The following is a 23,129-nucleotide window of genomic DNA, read 5'->3' on the forward strand; positions in this document are numbered from 1 at the left end:
TCAACTTCTCAGGAGCTATACCCTTAGAGAAAACTGTGTTTCCTCTTTCAGCAGCAGTTTCTATCCACTCTAGTGTTATGACTAATACTTAACTATTTGGACTGCACAGAACTTAAATGTTTTGTACAGTAAATGACACCATCCCTCAAATAAAGAGGAAGACTACAGGATGGGAAAATTCTTTAGCAGATATATGTATTTGTATTTTTAAACATCTGTCTCTGCTAAAGTTTGAGTTCTAAAAGGCAGGATTAAGTTGTATTCAAACCACCAAACACTAGCTTGTAACAAATCTATTACTGTGGAACACTAAAGTGTTATGATAAATCATTCTGCCAAAAGGCGCCTGAGCCCCACTGCCACATGTGCGCTTTACGCAAGATGCCCGCCCAAGTTAGGCCCAAATGAATACACAGAAACTTGTATTAGGTTCAGTGCTGCTTGGCCAATGACTAGGACTTCTCATATGTTAGCTCAGTCTTAATTATCATAAATCTACATATGTTATAAGACTTATCTTATCGGACACCTTATTGGCGTCCCTCCTTGCGATGAATCACATCCTGCCACTGGAGGAGGAAGGGGAAAAAGGGACACTTCCTGTTTCTCCTTGTCTTAAATATGAGTCTCCTTGCTATGTCATTTCCTGTCTGGATCATCACTTCTCTACTACATTTCCCAAAATCCTCTTTGACTCCTAGTCCTGTCTAACTTGCCATTTTATTGGCCAAACAGTATTTTATTTAACAATCAATAAGATGAACATACATAGTAATTCCCCATCATCCCCTCTTTCCTGTCTAAATAAAAAGAAGGGTAACTTATCTTTTATAATAACTGAAGAAACCTATAACCATAACTATCTGTCTTCAACTCTATCAAAGACCACAGAAGGAAATATATATAAACTCTAGAATTGACAGAGACATCCGCTGCCTGGAAAGTCATCTACAGTTCCTCTGTAACATTGGGGCATCCATCTTCAGCCCATAGGCCACAGTGTGTCTGGCACACTTCTCCATTTCAACAGGAACCCTTTAGCACTGTCTTGTTTTGTAAGTTTAGCAGTCACTTTCTTGTGGGTCCTGTATGTCTAGTTTATATAGCAACAAACAGTCCAGGCAAGATCAGTTTCTTGCCCCAATGGCTAATCCTGCCATGTTGAAAGCAAACTCCATAACTAGTTTCTTCGATGCCCATCCTCCTTTTTGACGTAATTGGTGTGCCAGGAGCAGTTGTGTCTTACTGCCAAGAAAAACCCTAAACCATTTAAAAACCATATTTCTGTAGGTCTTTGAAAGGTTTGAAGAATACCTAACCATCTCAAATACATCTCTGTAAATCTAGAAAACCTAACTAACCTAATTATAATCTCTGATTATTATAGGTAACTATATAACCTGTATTTAATTATGTATATCATTTTAAAAGATCTGTATAAACACAATAGCTAAACAAGGGAAGACATACACATATCACAAAATTGACCTTAAAGTTGTATCAATAAATGAAAATCTATACCAGTGCAAAGTATTCATTCCTATATCCTATTCCCCTTTTTTTCTTTAAAAAAAAAATTGACTATGCTCACTATTATTTATAACCAACCCCATTTAAATGAAAACAAACATTTATAAACAATATTTGGGAATATGGGCATCGTTGTTTCTAAACTGCTTCCTGCTAATTGGGGGCGATGTTCATATACCATGGGGATCATGATAAAACATAGAAACCTGACCAAGTCCTTGTTTTTGTAGTCTGTAAGGCTGTATCATCTCAGCTTCAGGGGTTTTTGCTTGATCAAACCATATTAGTCTGGAAGGAATCAACAGCTTTTGATTTTCTGTGCAAATACAAGTAAAACCTTTATTTCTAAGTAGCCTGTCCTTAAACTTAAAATTTGAAGTTAGAGCATTTTAAAAATGTATAAGTTGGATTAATTTAGCAGCATTTATAAATGTATTTTGGTAGCAGTAAGTCTCTCCTCGGCAATCAAACAATTTAAAGACAACAATATAGCATGTAGTATCCAGACTCTCCATGTATTTTCCATCTTTATGTGGCTTTTTTTTTACTTTATTTTTACTTTCTTTTGTTTCTTTTTTCCCAAGACAGGGTTTCTCTGTGGAAATCCTCCTGCCTCTGCTTCCTTCTCTCACAAGCCTACATATATTTTTAAACACAGTGTAAACCTTTAGAGGTTTTTCTTTATCTGGATCTGTCTTTATCATCTTGGGAGTAGCAAGTCTAAACTCCAGAAGCGCCAGGAAGGAACAAGCATATGGAAGCTGCTCCTTTGCCTCTCAGCGGCCCGACAGGTCAGGCTGTGGCGGCAGGTTTACCTCTTTCTCTGGGAACGTTGAGGCATGGAGTCATCCCGCTCACTGACACCATTCTGTTACCACAAATCTTTCTGCCAAAAGCCGCCTGAGCCCCACCACCACATGTGGGCTTTACGCCAGCCACCTGCCTGAGTTAGGCCCAAATGAATACACAGAAACTTGTACTAGGTTCAATTCTGCTTGGCCAATGACTAGGACTTCTCATCTGCTAGCTCAGTCTTAATTATCATAAATCTATATATGTTATAAGACTTATCTTATCGGACACCTTATTGGCGTCCTTCCTTGCCAGTGGATCACATCCTGCCGCTGGAGGAGGAAGGGGAATAAAGGGACCCTTCCCTAAAGCACTTGATAAACAGTTAATAAATAGTTATAAGAAGTGAGTGTATACACAGTTCAGAAATCAAGCACTTATGGTGACTTAACTATGAGTCACCATAGTTGACTCCCAAAATTCCCAAAAAAGCTGAATAAATGAATTTAATTTAAAATGTTTAATAGCATAGGCTGAAGTGGACAAAACAGCTGAAAGAATTCATAACTGAGTTTCCTTCATCTGTATACTGCTTTGAAGTACACTGTGTTGTATCTCCATTTGCTGCATTCTTTGATGACCAACACAACATGATGTAAGTTCTCTCCTTCTCTAGATAATGTCTTAGAAGACATATTTCCTTTCTAATGCCAGGAAAGAGATATTTAATCCTTCAAAGACTGACAATTTCATTTTGTACCATGAGGAAGAAAACAAAAAAGTGAGAAATGTTAAATAATTTAATAGAAAAATTCAACCATGAAACAGCTCACATAGCTTTAACTTTATTCTTTTTGTTTGTTTGTTTGTTGAGACAGGGCTTCTCTGTGTACGTTTGGAGACTATCCTGGCACTCACTTTGGAGACCAGGCTGGCCTCAAACTCACAGAGATCCGCCTGCCTCTGCCTCCCGAGTGCTGGGATTACAGGTGTGTACCACCAACGCCTGGCTATTCTTATTTTAATGTAAAGCTCACTGTCACTCCTTCTAAATCTCTGAAGGAGAGGTAGGCACAGCTTTGGCTTACTAAAATATTTTTAAAAAGAAAACTAGACAGTCAGGAAGAGAAACTGACAAATATTGAGAAAAAAGGGACAACAGAGTGGGGTAGATACATCCTTAAAAGAGGCTGTAGAAAGCAGCATGGAGAGGGGTTTTCAGACATGGGAATGCATAGAAATGAATCCTCTTTCTTTTTTATTATTCTTTTTTCTTGTATTTGAATTAGAAACAAGATTGCTTTACATGTCAATCCCAGTCCCAACTCCCTCCTCTCCTCCCCTACCACCACCACCCCAACTAAAACCCTACCTATCACATATCCTTTCTGCTCCCCAGGGAGGGTGAGGCCTTCCTTAGGGGGTCATCAGAGTCTATTATATCCTTTGGGATAGGGCCTAGGCCCACCCCAGTGTGTCTTGGCTCAGAGAGTATCTCTGTATGTGGATTGGGTTCCCAAAGCCCACACCTATGCTAAGGATAAGGACTGAACTGCTAAAGGAGGTCCATAGATTTCCAAGGTCTCCTCACTGAAACCCACATTTATGGGCTCTGAATCAGACCCATGCTGTTATCCCAGCTATCAGTCTGTGGACCAAGAGCTCCCCATTGTTCAGGTCAGCTGTTTCTGTGGGTTCCACCAGCATGGTCTGGACCCCTTTGCCCATCACTCATCCTTCTCTGCAATTAGATCCCAGTTCAATTGGGTGATTCATTGTGGGTGTCTGCTTCTACTTCCACCAGCAGCTGGATGAAGGCCCTAGGATAGCATATAAGACAGTCATCAATCTCATTATCAGGGGAGGGCATTTAAGTTAGCTTCTCCTCTGTTGCTTAGATTGTTAGCTGATGTCATCTTTGTAGATCTCCAGACATTTCCCTAGTGCCTGATTTCTTTGTAAACCTAAAATATCTCCATCTATTATGGTATCTCCTTTCTTGTTTTCTTCTATTCTTCCCCCAACTCAACCTTTCTGCTCCCTCATGTCCTCCTCACCTCTTTCATTCTCATTCTCCTAGCTCCCTCCCCCCTCCTCCCTTGCTCCCAATTTGCTAGGAGATCTTGACCCTTTCCCCTTATCCAGGGGACCATGTATGTCTTTCTTAGGGTCCTCCTTGTTTACTAGCTTCTCTGGCAGTGTGGATTGTAGGCTGGTATTCCTTTACTCTATGTCTAAAATCCACATATAAGTGAGTACATACCACGTTTGTCTTTTTGTGATTGGGTTACCTCACTCAAAAATGGTTCCTTCTAGTTCCATCCATTTTCCTGCAAATTTCAAGATTCCATTGTTTATTTCTGCTGAGTAGTACTCCATTGTGTAAATGTACACATTTTCTCTATCCATTCTTCAGTTGTGGGGCATCTAGGTTGCTTCCCAGTTCTGGCTATTACAAATACTGCTGCTATGAACATAGTTGAACAGATGTTCTTGTTGTAGGAATGTGATTCTTTTGGGTATATGCCTAAGAGTGGAATTGCTGGATCTTGTGGTAGACTGATTCCCATTTTCCTGAGGAGTCGTCATACTGATTTCCAAAGTGGCTGTACAAGTTGGCACTCCCACCAGCAGTGTTGGAGTGTTCCCCTTTCTCCACATCCTCTCCAGCATAAACTAAAATTGGTGTTTTTGATTTTAGCCATTCTTACAGGAGTAAGATGGTATCTCAGAGTTGTTTTGATTTGCATTTCCCTGATGGCTAAGGATGTTGAACACTTTCTTATGTGCCTTTCAGCCATTTTAGATTCCTCTATTGAAAACTGTCTATTTAGTTCTGTACCCTAATTTTTAATGTCCATAGCATCTGTTAGTGTCATCTTTTCTGTTCAGTTTCCTATATTATATTTTATTTTAGACAACACTCACTGTCTTGTTCAAGATATCGTCAATTTTTTTCAATCCTCTCTCGCATCAGCAAGGGTTCCTGTTAAGATTATGGTTAGGGCCCACAGCATTAACTCTAACTATGGTTCCTCTATTAAATATTCCCAAATCACCCAAACTTTATGTATACTAGTACCAAACAGTTTAGTTTATTATGACTGATATCATACTATCCTGTTACACTGAAAGCCCAATGACAGCAGAGTCATGTCTTTATATCCTACCATTTCTGTCTCAATATTTAGCCAGGGAGGGTAAGAAGAGGGACTGCATTAGAGGAAGTATGGAGCATATAATGTGGAAAGCTTCCAAGACATCCATTATTATAGCAAAGGGAATAACAATATATATCAGTGAAGAGAGTGAAATGGTCATGAGAAAAGCTGAATATAAGAAGTGAAATGGAATTGGAAGTAAATGAAAGCCTGTTGCCAGTGTGGAGGATTCCTAGCACTTGGCTGCTTTGAACTCTGCTGTTGCAACTCTTATTTTCTAATAAAGTCACAGCCTCCAAAAAATTGATATGGGATCCTGTCCCTGGAAAATAATCAATAACACTAAATTGAATCCTTGTGTATCACATCTTAAGATGTAATTTTTTAACTAGCATTTATATATTATAATTTTCAGTGCAGTATGAAAGGTTCATTCTCCTCTGTTCTTTTACAAATTTTGGTGTCACATCTAATGTTCTCAAGCCGTTGTACAGATACTCTATCCATTTTTGAAGATGCACAGTGACAAAATGGGCTGTAATGAATTAGAATTTTCAGACTGGGACAAGTCTTCTAAATGTGACTTCAGGCTTTACAGTAATGAACTGCAAGTTGTCTGGGATTAAAATACTTTTATGAGACATGGCCATAGCCAGGTGAAATATAATGTCATTGCACTTTATAGTCAGTATGCTGCTTTTCATGGTCCAGCAAAACATAATGCACTTGGGAAGAGATATATACATGATGGAGAAGGCATACATTAGCTTGAACATAATTTCAGTTCTTTTCCATTCTTCTGGGTCATTTGCACACACAAATATGGAGGAATGAAAGGACCAATAATCTTTGAATGTGAATACCTCTTTAAAAACTGTATTTATATACTGAGACTACTTAAAATTTCTTTCTTCATTTCTGTTCGAACACTTGTCCCTCTTACTATCATGTAGTTTGTCCTTTTTGCCTGCTATTTCTGTAATTGCATCTTCCAAATTTTTGAATTATTTAATTGAATTTAATAGTACTCATTCAGTGTTGATTCGAGTTACTAAAAAGTTATTTTAATATTTTACATAAAACATTAAATAATTAACATTTGATCAACTTGTGTTTAGTCTTTTAAATGTTTTTTTAAAAAATTACAAGTTGAGCATTATATATTATACCTATAATATTAATATTAGGCAGGATGAGGCAGAAGGAGTGCCACTGAGTTTGATTCCAGCTTGAATTTTGGTGAGCTAAATGCCAAATTGGACTAAAATGAGACCCTATATCAAATGAACAAAATAAACAAATAAATAGAAATATTCAATGAAACCAAGATAAACTTTATGTAGCATATACTTAATAATATCTCAGTATGCCAACTTTTAATGTAATTTGTCATGAAGTAAATAAATGTCACACAATTTTGCTTTTTCTTAATTTTAAAAACTTACTTTTGTTTATGTGGGTGTCTGTGATTGTGTGTAGATACCCGTGGAGGCTAGAAGAAATCATATGGAGATGCAGGTGGTTGCAAACTGCCTGGAGTGGTTGTCAGAAACCAATCCCTGGTACTCAACAAGAACATGAGCTGCATAGAACTGTCAAGCCATCTTTCGAGGCCCAGTTACCCTTCATTTTAAATGTTATTAATTTCAGAGAGACGTTATTTTTACTATAGAAAGTTATCTTCTTGTGACTGAAGAATATATTACAGAATTGAAGATTGGGATAATTTTACTTTTGTTCCCAATGTTAAAATAATATTTCTTAGTTACTAAAAACTAGGTAGGATTTTGAAGATATTTATTATTTTATATTTACACACAGGATCAGCTAGCTTATAGCATGACTTGGTTCAGCATTATATATTATTGTAATTTTGTATTCTTTGAACAGCTAATATAAAAACGGTATTCGTGCCTATTATATGTATTTATAACACATTTAAAAATCATCTTGTGTAATACTTAACACATGATAAAGCTAATGACACAAGATCCTCAGGCATGATACTTTAAACATAAAGTTTTTTTTAATTTCTTTAAATGAGAATGATTACGCTAAAATTATAAAAAACAAAAAACAAAAGAAACATGAGAGAAATGGAACAGTGATGGATATAACAATAATTAAGCAGGAACTCCAAAAGAGTACCTTAAAAATCTTGAAAAGTCTTTAAGTAGACCTATAAAAGAAGGAAGATGTGCATGAAATAGTATCTTTCCTTATCCTGTGTCAATATGAACGACCACCACTCTGCACACTGACTGCTTTCAGGCAGCTTACAATGCATATACTGAGTCATTGAAAGCCTCATGAGAATCATAAATTCCCTTTTCTGAACCAGGAGAGCAGAGCACCTGATCCATGAGAATATGCTTTTATGTAGAGAAAAATTGGAAGGTGTTTTCTTTGTTGTTGTTGTTTGGGTTTTGTGTTTTTTGGGGCTTTTTTGTATGTTTGTTTGTTTGGATTTTTTATACAGAGGAAACATCATGTAACAACCCAGGAAGGTGAGAGAGCTCTGTGTTTTGAAGGAAACTGAAAGTTTGCAATGGCCAGTAGATACAACAGAGCTAAAGCTTGAGAAATAGGTAGATTGTAATTGTACCCCATGGAGAATGGTTTAGACAAGGAAGTGGCATGGACAGAGTTGCTTGTTGTGAAAATTGCCCTAATGTTCAGGAAGAAAGAAAGGAGGCAATACACACCTTTGTGACAAACCCTACAAAGATGATAAAGGCATACCCGGAAGCAGGTTCTGATGAGAAGTTCTTTCAGTGTGTCACTCTAGCACTAATGTGTTTGATTTCTGAAACCAGTTAACATCACAAAAACAAAATAAAGATCTCAAAAATGAAAAATATGTCAAATTGGACATAAAATCAGAATATCTGAAACCCAAAGTATTATTCATTCTCAAAAGGCGCAAAGCTGCTATTTTAAAAAGCAATTACATCAAGGATGTGCAGTTAATTAGGTTCAGGGATGCATGTTAAGAATTTATTTGCAAATGAAAATAATTAGCCAATTTGAGACATATTACAAGGCTTAATTCATGGCAAATATCCAAATGGCTTCAGTTATTATTTTAAAACAAAACAATGGACTCTTTTTTTCTTCCTTGTATTGTAAGGATATAGATGATATATAGGTGGATAGATAGATGATAGACAGATACAGAGATAGATAATAGGTAGGTGATAGACAGGGAGGTAGAGGTAGAGATATACATATAGATATAGTTGAGAACAATTTTATTGACTGTGAATCTCACTCTTCTTCCATAAATACATTATTTTGGTAAGTTTAACTAAGTCCATTTTCCTCTTCATTCATTTATATACTGAAGGAATTTTTGCATTTGGATATGTGTCTATATGAATAAATGCAAACAACTCAACATTTATTAAGGAATGTGCTCCTCTAGGCACAGATACACATTTTCATGTTCACACATATTTTTGTATTGCTTTAGAGAACGAGACCAAATGGAGGGGTTATTTTTCTACAAAGGAAATTGCAATTGAGTATATGTCTTGGGCATGTATACAAAAGTGGAATCAAATGAGATTAAAGAAATAGGTAATTCTCAGGAACAATTCTTCTCAAGATTGAAACAGCTGATAATTAATATGGGCACAGCTCTAAGGTAAACCTGTTACCTATATGAAAATTCCAAGCATCTAAAGACCAATATTAACTCAGATACAGAGACATCTATGAAACTGAGGAAGTTCCAGTGACAATGTTTATGAGTTGAGTAAGAAATATTTTAGTCTCAAACATGCTTTGTTGATTCTGGTAGGTATACATGAAGGAAGCTAAAGCATAAACCAATTGCTATAATTTGAAAGTAACTTTCCATCAATATAAAGTACTGACTTTAAGATAACCGTGTAATGAATGACAGACTTCCCATTCTAAAGAGAACTTAGTTTCTGCCCTCAGACTACCCTGGCTGCACTGCTCAATTTCGCTTTCAAAAGATAGTGTCATTGAGCTTTCCCCTCCTTTTGCCCGTTAAATCCATGTTCCATTCTCTGACAGCTGTTTTTGCCATTTATGTTAAAAGCAGATGGAGAAAATGCAAAACCATGTCAGTTTTATGGCCATGTATAATCAGCATCTGGGCTATATGTTACAGGCACAGTCAATCGAAATTCATATCTTACTTAGTACATAAAAATCTTTTGTAGCTTCTAAGACAGTAAAGAACAAACTAAACATTACTAAGTATGATTCTAGATCTTATAACCAGATTTTTAAGTTTTGATGTGAATTATATATGTGTATTTGTGATAGTTACAGACTTAGCTGAAAAAATTGTATTACTAATTGATTTTTAAACATTGATTTGCCACCATATACTACTTTTGCATGAGATTTATTGTTTAGATAATGTGTGTTAAGGACCAGGATTTGTGGACATTTTATTGTATAATATATATGTGTATTTATCTTATCTTTATTCATCTACCTTTCTACAAGGAAATACAATATATTTTATTTATACCATGCTTCCTACAAAGTTACTATTTTTCATCATTTTGCAAAAATCTAAGCTAAAACACAAAGAACAAAGATGGTTTCTGTAAAGCCCATAAAGCTACTGGTCGTAGATTCAGATTTAATCCAACTCTGTTAATGCAAAGTTCATTCTTTTAGTTAACAAATGTTGGATATTTTAAAAGTCTTGAATCTATACATACCAAACCATATAATGACTGATTATAAGGGCCTTTTTAATATTTAGCCTGTGGATGTTATTTTGTATTTTCTATAAATAATTCAATGTGGAAAACCATTGAGAGAAATTCATAAGAAGTGAATGTTAAAATAGACTAATTTGTCTAATATCTCATAAATATATGCATAGCTTGGCAATTTCCTAAACATTCTGTCATGGTGAGTTTTATAAAATGTATGTGTGTTTAAGGTCTACCCCATTATAATCACTGCAGAGTATTTTATATCACAGAGCAGCAGATTAGCAAGTGACACAGTGGTACTTCTCTGTGCTCACAGCTAAACCTATAAACAGTTCTGGTGCTCTATGGTCTCCAGTTTCCCAGCACAGTCTATCTGTTTCTTTAATATTTGAAATAGAGCCTGAAATTCCTGTGAACAGTGGCTGTTAGGAAGCCCGAAATTGCTGAGACTCATTGCATAAATAGAAAGAAAAATGCAGTGCTAGGTCAGATATGGCAAGAAAGATTGTTATTGGCTAAATCTCCTTGTGGAGATTTGGGATGTGTCACCACTCAATTCAGTTAAATATTTCATCTCACTGAGTAGATAACTAAAATATCCTTCGAATTTTAAGGAAGTGGTAATAGCCATATTTTTCATTACATATATTATGAAGAATAAAACAGTGTAGTATATAAATGTATAAAATGAGCAATTACACATGACTATCGTCTATTTGAATATAATATAACTATAAAATGTGGATTTGGTCACATAGATTTTGCGATTTAAATTGGTACTGGCAAGTTTACGTGAAATGAATTGTCCTTTCAGTATGCAGGACATAGAATTTCTACCCTATTCACTTTGTTAAATCTGTTTTTATTTTCCAAAAAAGATATAGAATAGTCTCTGAAGGATTGACATTTGGAAAGCTCTTAATTATGGTATGCTTTATCCTAATCATGCAAATATGTCTTATCCATTACACTATCTGTTTCCATAATCTTGAAATGGTTTTAATTAGATTCTTCATGGAACAATGGACTCAAATGTGCACTCTTTGAAATTCAGCAGATTCTATGCTAATAACCAGAGATCAGAAGCTAACAGAGTTAAGAAATGTAAATATAGTCTGCCTTTTTCTTAACCTGAAAATGCAGATATTTTTCTTTCTTATTTATATCTTCTGATAAATGTTTTTTTTTCTCTTTTTATGGGAACACCACTAGAGGTGAATGTTATTTAATTTATTAAATATATTCTTTTAACGAAAAATGAACATTTCATTCAACAAAGCTAAAAATTTAAGGGAAGTACATTAATAGTTCATGGTCCATTAAGAATGAATGAAATGAAAATGAAATATTAAAAGTGTACTATTTGTCCATCACTAGTAGAATGTCTTCTTGTGTTATAATAATCTTTTTATGGAGGAATGCAATCATGCTGTTCCTTAGTGGACTGTTGAGACAGTGTGATAAAAATACAAAAGAAAACAACAACAACAGTAAACAATCAGCTAAGTGTAAAGAGCAATACAAGCTTTTTCAGCTTTTTATCTGTGTTGAAAACAAGCAGATAAGAAAAGGCCGCATGTCCATCTAGTATAACATTGTTCAGTGTACTGTCATGTAAGGTGTAAGTGAAGGAGTCTTCATGGTGAAACTTACATCATGGTACATCACAATATTTAACAACACAGATAGTATCATTATTCATATTTGAGGCATTGTATTTCCATATAAATCCAATATAATTTTATCCTGTACACACTTTGTTTTACAATTTGTATAACATTGAATAATCCATTTCTTAAAATATCATTCACACTTGTGATTTATTTAAATGAGTATTTCAGTGAAAATGAATATAGATTAAATATAACTTACCTTAACAACAGGTGTTTATGGGCAAGAGAGATGGCTCAGCAGTTAAGATTACTTGCTGTACAATCATGAATAACTGAGATCAAATCATAGAACCCATGTAACAAGTGGGGTGACCTGCAATTGCCCATAACTCCATCTCAGGGGTTCCAGCATACACTTGTGTCTCCATGTGTACAAACATGAACATCTGTGCATACCCATGTGCTTATCTATATGCAGACAAATGCACAACTTTAAAGGAAATAATAAATTTGAAAAACAGGGTTAAATCATACTTAATTGTCACTGGAATAATTAGAAATTACTATAATTGTCTTAGGTACTGAAACTTTAAAACCACAAATGAACATTAAACTTCCCACAGAATACCTTAAGTCCTAGTAAAGAATAGAATTAGTTTGGATAAATTTATGGTTTCAGAATACTTCTCATCACTATACAACTCTAAAAAAGCACAATTGGTAAATATCTGTAAAGAATGAATCTCTGAACGATGTTTATTGGTTCCTTTATATTATTTTCAACAGTTTCAAATGGAATTATGAAGTTACATGAACAAATTTTTCATTCTGTTAAACCAACTCAAAATCATTCTTACTTTCATCACCATTATGTTATTATGATGCAGTGACTAACTGACATGTAAGGTTTCCCAGGCATAGACTGATTATATGAAGCTTCTTGTAATTTAACTTCAGATAAAAGCTGAAACGAATGTGATCTCTAAACCATCATTGCAAAACTGATCATTATTATAGTCAAATAACTTAGTCTTGGCTGAATTTAGAGCCTGTGAAAAACATGTTTCTAATGGCAGACGAATACTCCAAATGTTAAGTGTGTGTGTGTGTGTGTGTGTGTGTGTGTGTGTGTGTGTGTGTGTGTGTGTGTGTGTGGTGAAAGCTAGCAGGCAGCTGACATCATATGCCATTGTCAGCCACTCACCACTTGTTTAATATTTACTCAATTTTTATTTATGTGTATATATAGGAGCTATGTGCAGGTGTTAATGCTTGTACCCAGAAGAAGGCATAAGATCCCCTGGAGTTGGAGTGATAAACAGTTGTGAGCCTTCTGACAGGGTCCTGGGAACCCAACACAGATATTCTGCAAGACCAGTATACAACCTTTATCACAGAGTGATCTCCCAATCCCCTGGCCCACTCCTTATTTTTGAGACACAATTAATAAATCTGGAATTCAACGTTCAACTAAAATGACTAGCCCATAAAAACCTCGACTGTCTGCGCATCTCTCCTGCTCCATTCATCCTTGGAGTTGCAGACATATTCCACCAATGTTTACATGGCTGCTAGAAATCAAAACTCAGGTTCCCAGGTTTGCATGGTGGAGAATTTTAAACTGAACTCTCCTCTCTGATCTTAAATCCGTATTTATGAATATGGATGGTTTCCTGTCTTCTGGTATAACTATGCCTAGAAGCCAACAATCTGATAAGGAGAAATATGCATATGCAAATACAAAAATGTATATGCATTTTTCATATACCTATATACAAGTGTGGTCATCTGGAAAATATTGTGCACATATATACATATGAACTCATAAAACACATATATATGTTTTATGAGTACACATATATGTGTATAAATGAATTTAAATCCAGACAGCAAAATATTATTTATTCTAAGTAGTTTAATATAGGAGAATTTCCTGAAACTTGTAGGAAGTTAATACAGAGAAAAAGTTTTCTAATTACCTCCAAGTTTACAAAAGCCAAAATAAAATGATAAAAAGCCAAGTTAAAGTGATTAAAAAAAAAGTAAGAAGGCACATCTAGCAGAAGCTGGAATTATGACACCAGTGAGGTGGCTTTTGCAACTACTCCCTAAACAGAAGCCATATATGCTCGGATTTTCCTTTCACCAGCAACTCTCAGTGTGTAAATCCTACCCCAGTGGTTCACTGGAGTAAGATCTCAAGGATCCAGGGCAGAAGTGAAAAAAACAACAACAAAAAAAGCTGTGTATTGACACTTCAGTGCTGATATGGGAAAGAACAAGGTTGAGAAACAATATTATTTTGGTGAACAAATATACTTACTAAGAGATTGGTGAAACCTCCCGCTTTGTGTGTTTAGTGGCTGGGTATATATTTCTTTTTTTTTCTCCAGTAGCAGAATCTTAGAATAGATGGTGTCTGAGAGTTGACTTTACCTGATTTTTATCATATCACAAAAATATTCCACCTGTGTTTGACTGCACTTTTCTGACATAACTTTTACTGTAATGGTTACATATCAAGTTGGTAGATATACATCGATTGCTGAAGGTTTCTCCATCATTTATAGATTTAGAATTTAAGGCTATGCCACATAAGAGGCTTCAAAATTAATTTTACGGATGTACCAGTTTTTTTCAACTAACAGTATGCTTTCTTTAGAGGGGAAAGTATCTACAAAATTCAATATAGAACAGTAATTTCATTTTTGAACTCACAACCATCATTATATTAAATATCTAAATCTAGATCTTCAGTATATTTCATTAGCTTATAGTTTATTAAAATATGCTCCTCAATTTGTTTCTATAGATGCTTCCAACTCTGTGTAAGTTTCAAGCCCAAAGCATGATTAGGCAGTGACAGGGTAGTACTTTCATTTCATGATTGCTTCAAATTTAAAGGGCGGCACATTTAGTTTTAGTACTAATTTTTTAAAGGAAAAAGAATTTCTCATAAAAATCACTAACTTCCCATCCTGACATGGAACTTACATCTGATTTAAATGTGTCTAGATTTTTACTCTTCCTACTAAACATTGATTATTTTTTATAATTTTCATTGCAGACGTTTGGAACAGAACTCCATCAGGGTCATCCCTCCTGGAGCTTTCTCACCATATAAAAAGCTCAGACGAATGTGAGTTAACCATGTTGTGCAAGATATGTAATTTTTTAAATTATGTAGGTCAAGGCTATGCAGGAAAACTAAGCATGAATATTGAAGAGATTGACAGCTTAATGACAGTCTGATTGCCAGCTGTGTAATAGCACTTTAATCTTTGCAGTGAAACCTTATAATTTTTAATGTTCTCTGTAATTTAGTTTATTGATTCTCACAAAAATGGTCATGACATCTTTGGTATGCTTTTGTCTAATTAAGGCATGCCATCCTTACTAATAACTTAAGCAAATGGATAGTAGTTGTTTACAGTGTGACTCACCTTTAAACTTTAGGTAGGATTGTCTGATGTTTCTTGTTAAAAGTTGTAGGTGTCTTTACAGACAGTGTTGACATGTAAATCCTCTTCTGTAGCCAATGTCCCTGGTATACTCTTTCACTGAACCTATCCTTGTTTCTGATTGTAGCGACCTGAGCAATAATCAGATCTCTGAGCTTGCCCCGGATGCCTTCCAAGGACTGCGCTCTCTGAATTCACTGTGAGTAGACACTGGTTTTTCTGGGGGATATCAAAATTTTCTTCATAGCCAAGAGTCTTTCAGATAAAGGAAAAAAGAAAAAAAAACACTTGTCTTTCTATAATGAGATATGAATCCTGCACTACAGTTGTTACTAGTGGATCCACATCCTTTCATGGAGGCCTGCTGTCACTAAAAGTAGCCAGTTTTGTTTTTTTTGTTGTTGTTGTTTTTTTTTTAAACAGTAGCCAGTTTTTAGGATAGATATTTGTGGGTATTTTTTCACTTTATTATTTCAAGAATGGGAGCTGTCCCTTTGGTGATTTTTTTACAGCTGTAATTAAGGGACAGTATTTTGAAATACTCTGAACAACTCTAGATTTGTGGTCACTTAATCTATAGTCACATCATTTGTCTGAGCACAGTGCTGGTTCTTAGAAGGATGCAGGCCAAGTGTTGCTGGGAATAAATGAGCATAGCCCTTTCAGCCCTGTCTTTATCACAGGAGGATTTTCCTCAAGAATAGCCTTATAATTAGCATTATATATGAAGGTCAAGAGGACTTTCAGGAAGATAGCCACACAAATTGGAGACAGTCTAAAATAAGTTACTAAAGGTTACCATCCTTTAAATTTACAAACACTTTTCATGGTGTATCAAGTAAAATAACCTTTTGTTATTTTATAATTTGACTGTAGAGTCTAGCTAACTTACTTATTAATGGTTTCGATTGATATAAATTATTGCCAGTCTCTCAGGTTTCAGGAGTCAGTCCCTGTTGCATCCTATCCTGCAGCATTTTTTAATGGGTAGAACAAAATTCGGTTTACACAACTTTCTGTTATACCTCAACCTTAATATCTTCATGGGAGCACTCTCAAGTATATATTTATGTTAATTTGATTAATACATCTACTGAAGGTGTGAAAAAATCTTAAACAATGTCATGTCAAACACCCCTACAGAATTTTCATTGAAGAACCAGAACAGAAACAATTGGAAATTGGTATTAATTATGAAAATATTATCAAGTCCTAGAGAAGACATGGCATGATTTGTACAAAGATGTTAAGGACTATTCTTAATATGTACCAAATCATTTGGTATTATTAGCATTAACACTTATTATGAATTAGTATAACATTGTATATTATGCTGCTACATATTAATATAATAAGAAAGTATTGTTAGAAGGATATCTTTTAAAAATCATACACTAATTTTATGATTTTTATCCTTGGTGGAAAAGACTATTACATTTTATGTTTATGTGTGTGTGTGTGTGTGTGTGTGTGTGTGTGTGTGTGTGTGTGTGTGTGTAAAACAGAGGACATCTTGGAGAAGTTCACTCTTTCCTTTTGTCTGTGGGCCACAGGATTGAACTCATGTCCACAGTTTTGGCAGGCACATTCACTTGTTGAGCCATCTCACTGTCTATCTCATGGTTTTTTGCTTTTCTCACTGTGACAATAACAACATATCCGTAATGTTTGAAAGTTACTACTAGAGCACTGCTGCTCTCTGAACTTTAATTGATTCTTCTTGTAATCTTGTGGGAGGGAATACACATGCATTCACAGCTGACTGCTTGAGTGAAAAAGAGAAAACACCTTTGGGTGTAGATTTTCACTTCCACTTTTTTTATGTCAAGATCTCCTTTTCTTTGCCAAGGGACACTGCAAAGTTGCTGACCTGTGAGCTACTGCATATCCGTGTCTCTCATCTCTCATGTCATAGAAGCACTGGGTTACACAAGCAGCATGGCAGATGCTTTTACCCATAGAGCTATCTCTACACCTCTCTGCAGTTTCATTACTTTCTTTTATTTTTATCATTTTATTTTTTTGTTCTAACTCAGAAGCTACAAAATAAGTACAAAGCAGAGTAACACTGTACCAAACTTATACTTTAAGTCTTGTGATGTTTTGTGTTCAGTTAGCTCCACCCCTTCCTAGTGAGTGACTGAGCAAGTTACTGATTTACATGTGTCTCAGTTATCCTGTCTCTAAAATGGGTGTACAGTCTTCCCTTGCTCACTTTACAGAAGCAAAGAGCAAACTGCTAGTGGTAATAGGTTTGGCTGCGGCAGAGCCTTCACCTACTGCACATCAGTTTGGATGTTTCTGGGTTTTAAGTATTCCAGAAAAGGTCCATGTCCCAAATCCTTAGCATATGAACACCTTATTTTCATCATTTTAAATTAATTGAGAACTGTCAGAAGTCACTGACAGGGCTGGAGAATAGCTAAGTGTTTAACAACTTGTACCACTATTGTAGAAGATCCCAGTTTATCTCCCAGTACCCATGTCAAGTATACACACCAGGACTCACATGCACATACTGCCATACATTCATGCACATAATAAAATAAATAGGTTTCTTATTTTCATTTACTGTAGTTTCATGTCTTCATCAACTCATTCCCAAGTAGTTGTGTAGAGGGAACAGTACAATGCTCAACTGCTAATTTTGAGTTTCCTGAAGAATTTTCTTGGACTGCAGTTGACTCTACTGCTTACCATTGCATATTTCACTACCAGGCTTTCCATAACAATGAAAACCTATCCTTTCCATTTGTCCCTTGCTTTCTCTTTACTGGGATTTATTAAATTGTTCTCTATTATAATTCTCAAAGTACACATCATTGTTCTTAATTTATAGGATTAGCTCTTTGGACATGTTGTTTAATGATATAATCGGTCTATAGTAAATCATTTGCAATAGACTGTACATTTTCCTGTATTGCATATTTGTTTCCTGCTGTAGGGACTTTATATTTGCCAGCTTTCAGCAAGTCAGAATTCAAGCTGGCAAACAGCAGCTGCTGCGGCCCATTGTCCCTCAATCCAAACTACAGCTTTAAAGTAGATTTGCATTGTTAGCTTTGTTGCTAGTGGCACAAAGAGGAACCTCCTTAATATGCCTGTATTGTTACAAAGACAAGAAATTTCTCCATTTAAATAATTTCTCTTCTATGGAGAACACTCTATGTAAGTTATGAAGACACTACTCAATGTGTTATTAGTCATAGTTGGATTTGAGGAAGCTTGGTGTCGGCTCTGGGCTGAAACCCACATACTCACATGTATGTATACACACACACACACACACACACACACACACACACACACACACACACACACACACACACACACAGTACCCTGGCTTCAAATGGCTATACATTTGGTAAAGAAATCTCATTAATAGGGTATTTATTATTTGTTGGCTGGCATTATTTGCCGTTGAGAGACCATACCAAGAACACCTCTCCAGTATGTTTCCTGTGTCCCTGCATGATTTCCTCCTCGCATTACTATTCTCCTATTTTGTCTGATACTAATAATATTAACTTAGTAATTTTGTAACATAATCTTGTGACAACCCAAATGATATTTTGAAAAAACAAAATGGTTCCATGACACAAATATGGCATTGCTCCTAACCAAACTACCTTAGACACTTCTCCCAAGTTAACAGTTTGCTAAAAGATTCACCTCTGATTTTTTTTTAAAGTGGGACTTTAATGATTTATGAATGTCCTTGTTGATTTTTAAATATCAGTGGATTAACCTGAAATTTAGTTTTCAAAATTACACTTTGAATGTTCCTTGGACTTAAAACAAAATCATCTAGGCCATATCAATTTATGTTTGCAGATGACAGACATACACATCTTATGTCTTGAATTTGCTTGAAGTGGGTACCATGCTTAAGATTTAGCAAACTGGCTGGCACATACAAGGGTACAGTGGCTATTGTTGGTTGATTCAATTGAATTAAATATTGTAAGCTGCTGTCAGATTAATCTGTCCAGTTGTATGTCCTCCTCCTTTCTTTTATTCTTTTCATCAAAGCATGAATTTACCTATTATCATTTTCTTATCCTCGCTTCACCCTCTCTCACACAATATAAATTTTTTCCTTTTGTTCTTTGATTTAAAAAAAATCACCTCTTGTCTAATTGATTTGTTTGATTCTCTAAAGAAAATCTCTATCTATATTCTATGTAAGTGACTTTTTATGTGCACTTTAAAGCTGCAACACTGGAATCATAACAAATGGACTGTCTCCCTATGCTATGTATTTATTCCTTTGGGTGTTTTCTTCCTACTTTGTAATACATCCCACCTCTCTCTGACATCTTAAAAGGTGAACAGTACTTCCCTCACTCTAATAATTTCTTTCCCATTCATGTTCATCCTTCATACACTAGGATCATACAGTGGTGTCAAGCAAATTACTTATTATAAATCAATTTTTCAGCTTTATCCTTCATGTACCATGACACACATCTATCCTTTTCCCAATGAGTGTTTCTGGTTTTAAAATTATGTTTATTGTAGACAATGTACACATGTTAAAAAATAGGTGCAACCAAATAACCTCTAGAAGACAAAGCACATTCTATTTTAATTGTGAATTTGTATATTTATATTTCTAAAAAAATTATATGATATCATTAATAAAATATACTGAATTAAAATAAGTAAAGTTGTATTATTAATACTTCTAAGCTACTAAATATCTTTTAAACTTTAATTTTTAGTCATATAAATTGTATATTCACAAACTATTATTTTGGTTCGTAGAGCAATTATTTGAGTTTAATTTTCTTGCTTGTGTTTCAAATTATGTATGGTTAAAGGTTTGTTCATAAAATATGTTATTTGTGGTTATTTTCTTAACCAGACAACCTAGTAGTATCTTGAGTTATATCCTTAACATGTACATAAATACATCCATTTTTACATATGCAGCCAAATGCCCTCTAAGAATATAATTTTTTAACTTATACACATTTTTCTTTTACTCTAATTTTAGATGCTATAATACAAATTATTGGGAACCTATTTCTAACACATTGTCTTTCAATTATGTTCACTCAGGTCATTTACTTTTACACCAGTGATTCCCCCTACTTGAAAATATATTATTTTATTATTTTCAGCTAATTTATCACCATCTCACTTGTCAATCCAGTACCAGAACCTCACTATATACTAACACCTTGCTAGGTATTCGATGTTCTGATTTGATTAAGTCAAGGTTCTTGCCCTTAATACTTTCACTTGGTGTACAATCAGAAGCCAGTACCCTGATGGATTATTCCTCTTCACACTTGATGGAGGAGAAATACAGACTTGAAACATTTTCAAGTCATGTTCATAATCATTATTTTCTCAGATATTATGTTCCTCAAACATACAAGTATACCTTTTATTTGTAAGTCCCTGCCCTTATGTGGGTTCCTACTTATATATCAGTGTTTTAAGCATGAAATAATTCATTTAATGAACAATAGATTTTATACTGAGTAATGTTATTTGTTATGTATACTTTGTTCTGATTGCCTACAAATTATTTCATGTATGTGTGTGGGGGTGTTATACATAGAAAACATTACAGTTTGACAAAGACTGTTTTCACAAAAAGTCAGATAAATTGTGAATTGTTTTGTTTTCAATGTATTCCAAATTATTTATAGCAAGCTTGTGTATTATCTATAGTCAGATAATTTTTATTTCATTCATTTTTTACTTGGACACTATATTAAGTGTCTATTAATCTCCCTAAGCATATATATATATATATATATATAATATTTAACGTATATTATAAGCGTATATATATATATATATATATATATATGTATATATGTATATGAACTAGTTAGGCTTGCTTGGTTCTAAATTTTTGTATAACTTTTTCAGTGTCCTCTACGGAAATAAAATCACAGAGCTCCCAAAAAGTTTATTTGAAGGACTATTTTCCTTGCAGCTGCTGTAAGTATTTCATTGCTATTGATCTATGGAACTTGCTATTAATGTTTTTTTTAATACATCTTCTCTTAATTACCTCAAGTCTTCAACCCCAAAAGGCCCAGCTTAATGAGATAAAAATGATTAATGAAGCAGTGCTAAAATTGATAATAGCTATTTATGTGAAGACACAACTCTTTAGAACAGTCCAAGAATGATTATCTGGACAACAAAATTAATGATTTTTGGCTGCCCCTTTGTGGAGAGGTTGTGTAGTGATATACGTCATATAAAACCTCTCAGTTTTGAAGTTACCAGTGGCTAGGATGGAACCAGAGAGAGTGTTGCATTTACAATCCACTCACCACAAAAGATCCAACAGTAAAAATCCCAAATAACTTCTTCAAATATAGGCATGGGGCATAGTGAGGCATATCATGGTACCAACTCCTGACTGATGTTTATTGAGTTATTTCTGACTGCCTCTATTACATTAAAGACCTCACTGGTTAGACTATAGCTGCCCCTCATTTATATTGAAAGAAAAGGTCACTCTATTTATAGGTACCAGATTTGATGCCATGTATCTTAACGCCAGATCATTTGCAAAGTATGTTCCTTAAACAGAGAGAGTAGGAAGGCAGTGTAACAGTTGAATTTAGTTTGTATCATCCATTACCTAGCAACCTCATTTGTGGCAGACCCTGTTCTGGAAGCTTTGAATATGGAGATGAGCATGATTTGATGCTTTTCCTCACCTTGCCTGCAACCAGCCTCACAGAATTCTGAACTTTAGAATTTTGTTTTTGCTTTCAATAGTACTCATTCCTTGACAATTATGTGATTAAATACTTACTAGTAATCCTACAATGTTCCCTAGAGTAGCTATCATTCCTTGAAAACTTATAGTCACAATTGTACCCAATTATCTTTGTGTTAAGTTCTTTTCACCATTCTGTACTATTATAGTTTTATCGCATCCAAATACAAATTGCAAAAGGCAGACATTTAAAAAAATTACTATATCCTTCACCTCTAGTTGACACTATGTAATTTATCTAATTTATGATATATGCATTAGTGAGTGATGGTGCATACTGCTTTGTGAGCTAATGATCATTTAAAGGTTCTGCCCCTTTGAAATGAATCCATCTATATTTTTATTTGATAAAAGCATTTTACTTATAATAGATGGCTTTGCACATTATGGATATAGCATGATGCTATAGTCAGATATTGCTTAGTTACCACATTGGTGGCATACTCGTTCTCCAAGAATTATCTCTATGTCTAGTATCCTCAATTGTTCTTACCATTGAAATACTATTGACCATTAACACTCAAAATTCAGGTATTAATGGTAGATGTAACACATATGTGAGTAAAGCACATAGATCTGCACACAAGCAAAACTTATTTATAAAGTGACTGTTTTTAGTAACCCCTCTCCCAACTCTCAAGGATGACCCACCCACACTTCTGCCCTCCAGGAGTTAAAAAATAGGTTATCTCAGTGCTTTTACAAATAGCCAAAATAATTATGAAGTGGAAAAGTCTTAGCTTTGCTTGAACAGATGGGTGGTAGGATGCAGAAGCAAGTTAATGAAAAAGAAAAAAAAATCTAAGGAAATAGCTGCTCATTTGTCTTTATTCTCCGCATCATGCTGTTTAAAATGAGCACCAACCTCTCACAGAAACAACTGCTTTAAACTTCTTCAGGCCTCCCGCCATTTCCTCCTGCAAATATTTATTCTCCAACTCTGTTATTCAGTCAGCATATGAATTACAGAACATTTCCAACATTGCTTGCATTTCTGCCAAGGATGGGAATGTATGCATTTCTTGAATTCATCAACCCCAAATCAAAATTAATTAATTAATTCCAGAGCCTTTATGTAATCTTTAGATGCACAATAGAGAAACCTAAAA

General features: G+C 34.8%; 1 protein-coding gene across 1 annotated transcript in view; it reads left to right on the forward strand.

Annotated features, from left to right (window-relative positions):
* Nucleotides 1–23,129, forward strand: part of LOC100752994 (slit homolog 2 protein) — a 318,933-nt gene that overhangs the window by 209,064 nt on the left and 86,740 nt on the right. The window contains exons 9-11 of the mRNA XM_035453335.1: nt 14,870–14,941; nt 15,391–15,462; nt 21,153–21,224. Coding sequence (XP_035309226.1) covers nt 14,870–14,941; nt 15,391–15,462; nt 21,153–21,224 — 216 coding nt within the window. The remainder of the gene's footprint in view (nt 1–14,869; nt 14,942–15,390; nt 15,463–21,152; nt 21,225–23,129) is intronic.

Source organism: Cricetulus griseus (genome assembly GCF_003668045.3).
Source record: "Cricetulus griseus strain 17A/GY chromosome 1 unlocalized genomic scaffold, alternate assembly CriGri-PICRH-1.0 chr1_1, whole genome shotgun sequence".
NCBI classification, from domain to species: domain Eukaryota; kingdom Metazoa; phylum Chordata; class Mammalia; order Rodentia; family Cricetidae; genus Cricetulus; species Cricetulus griseus.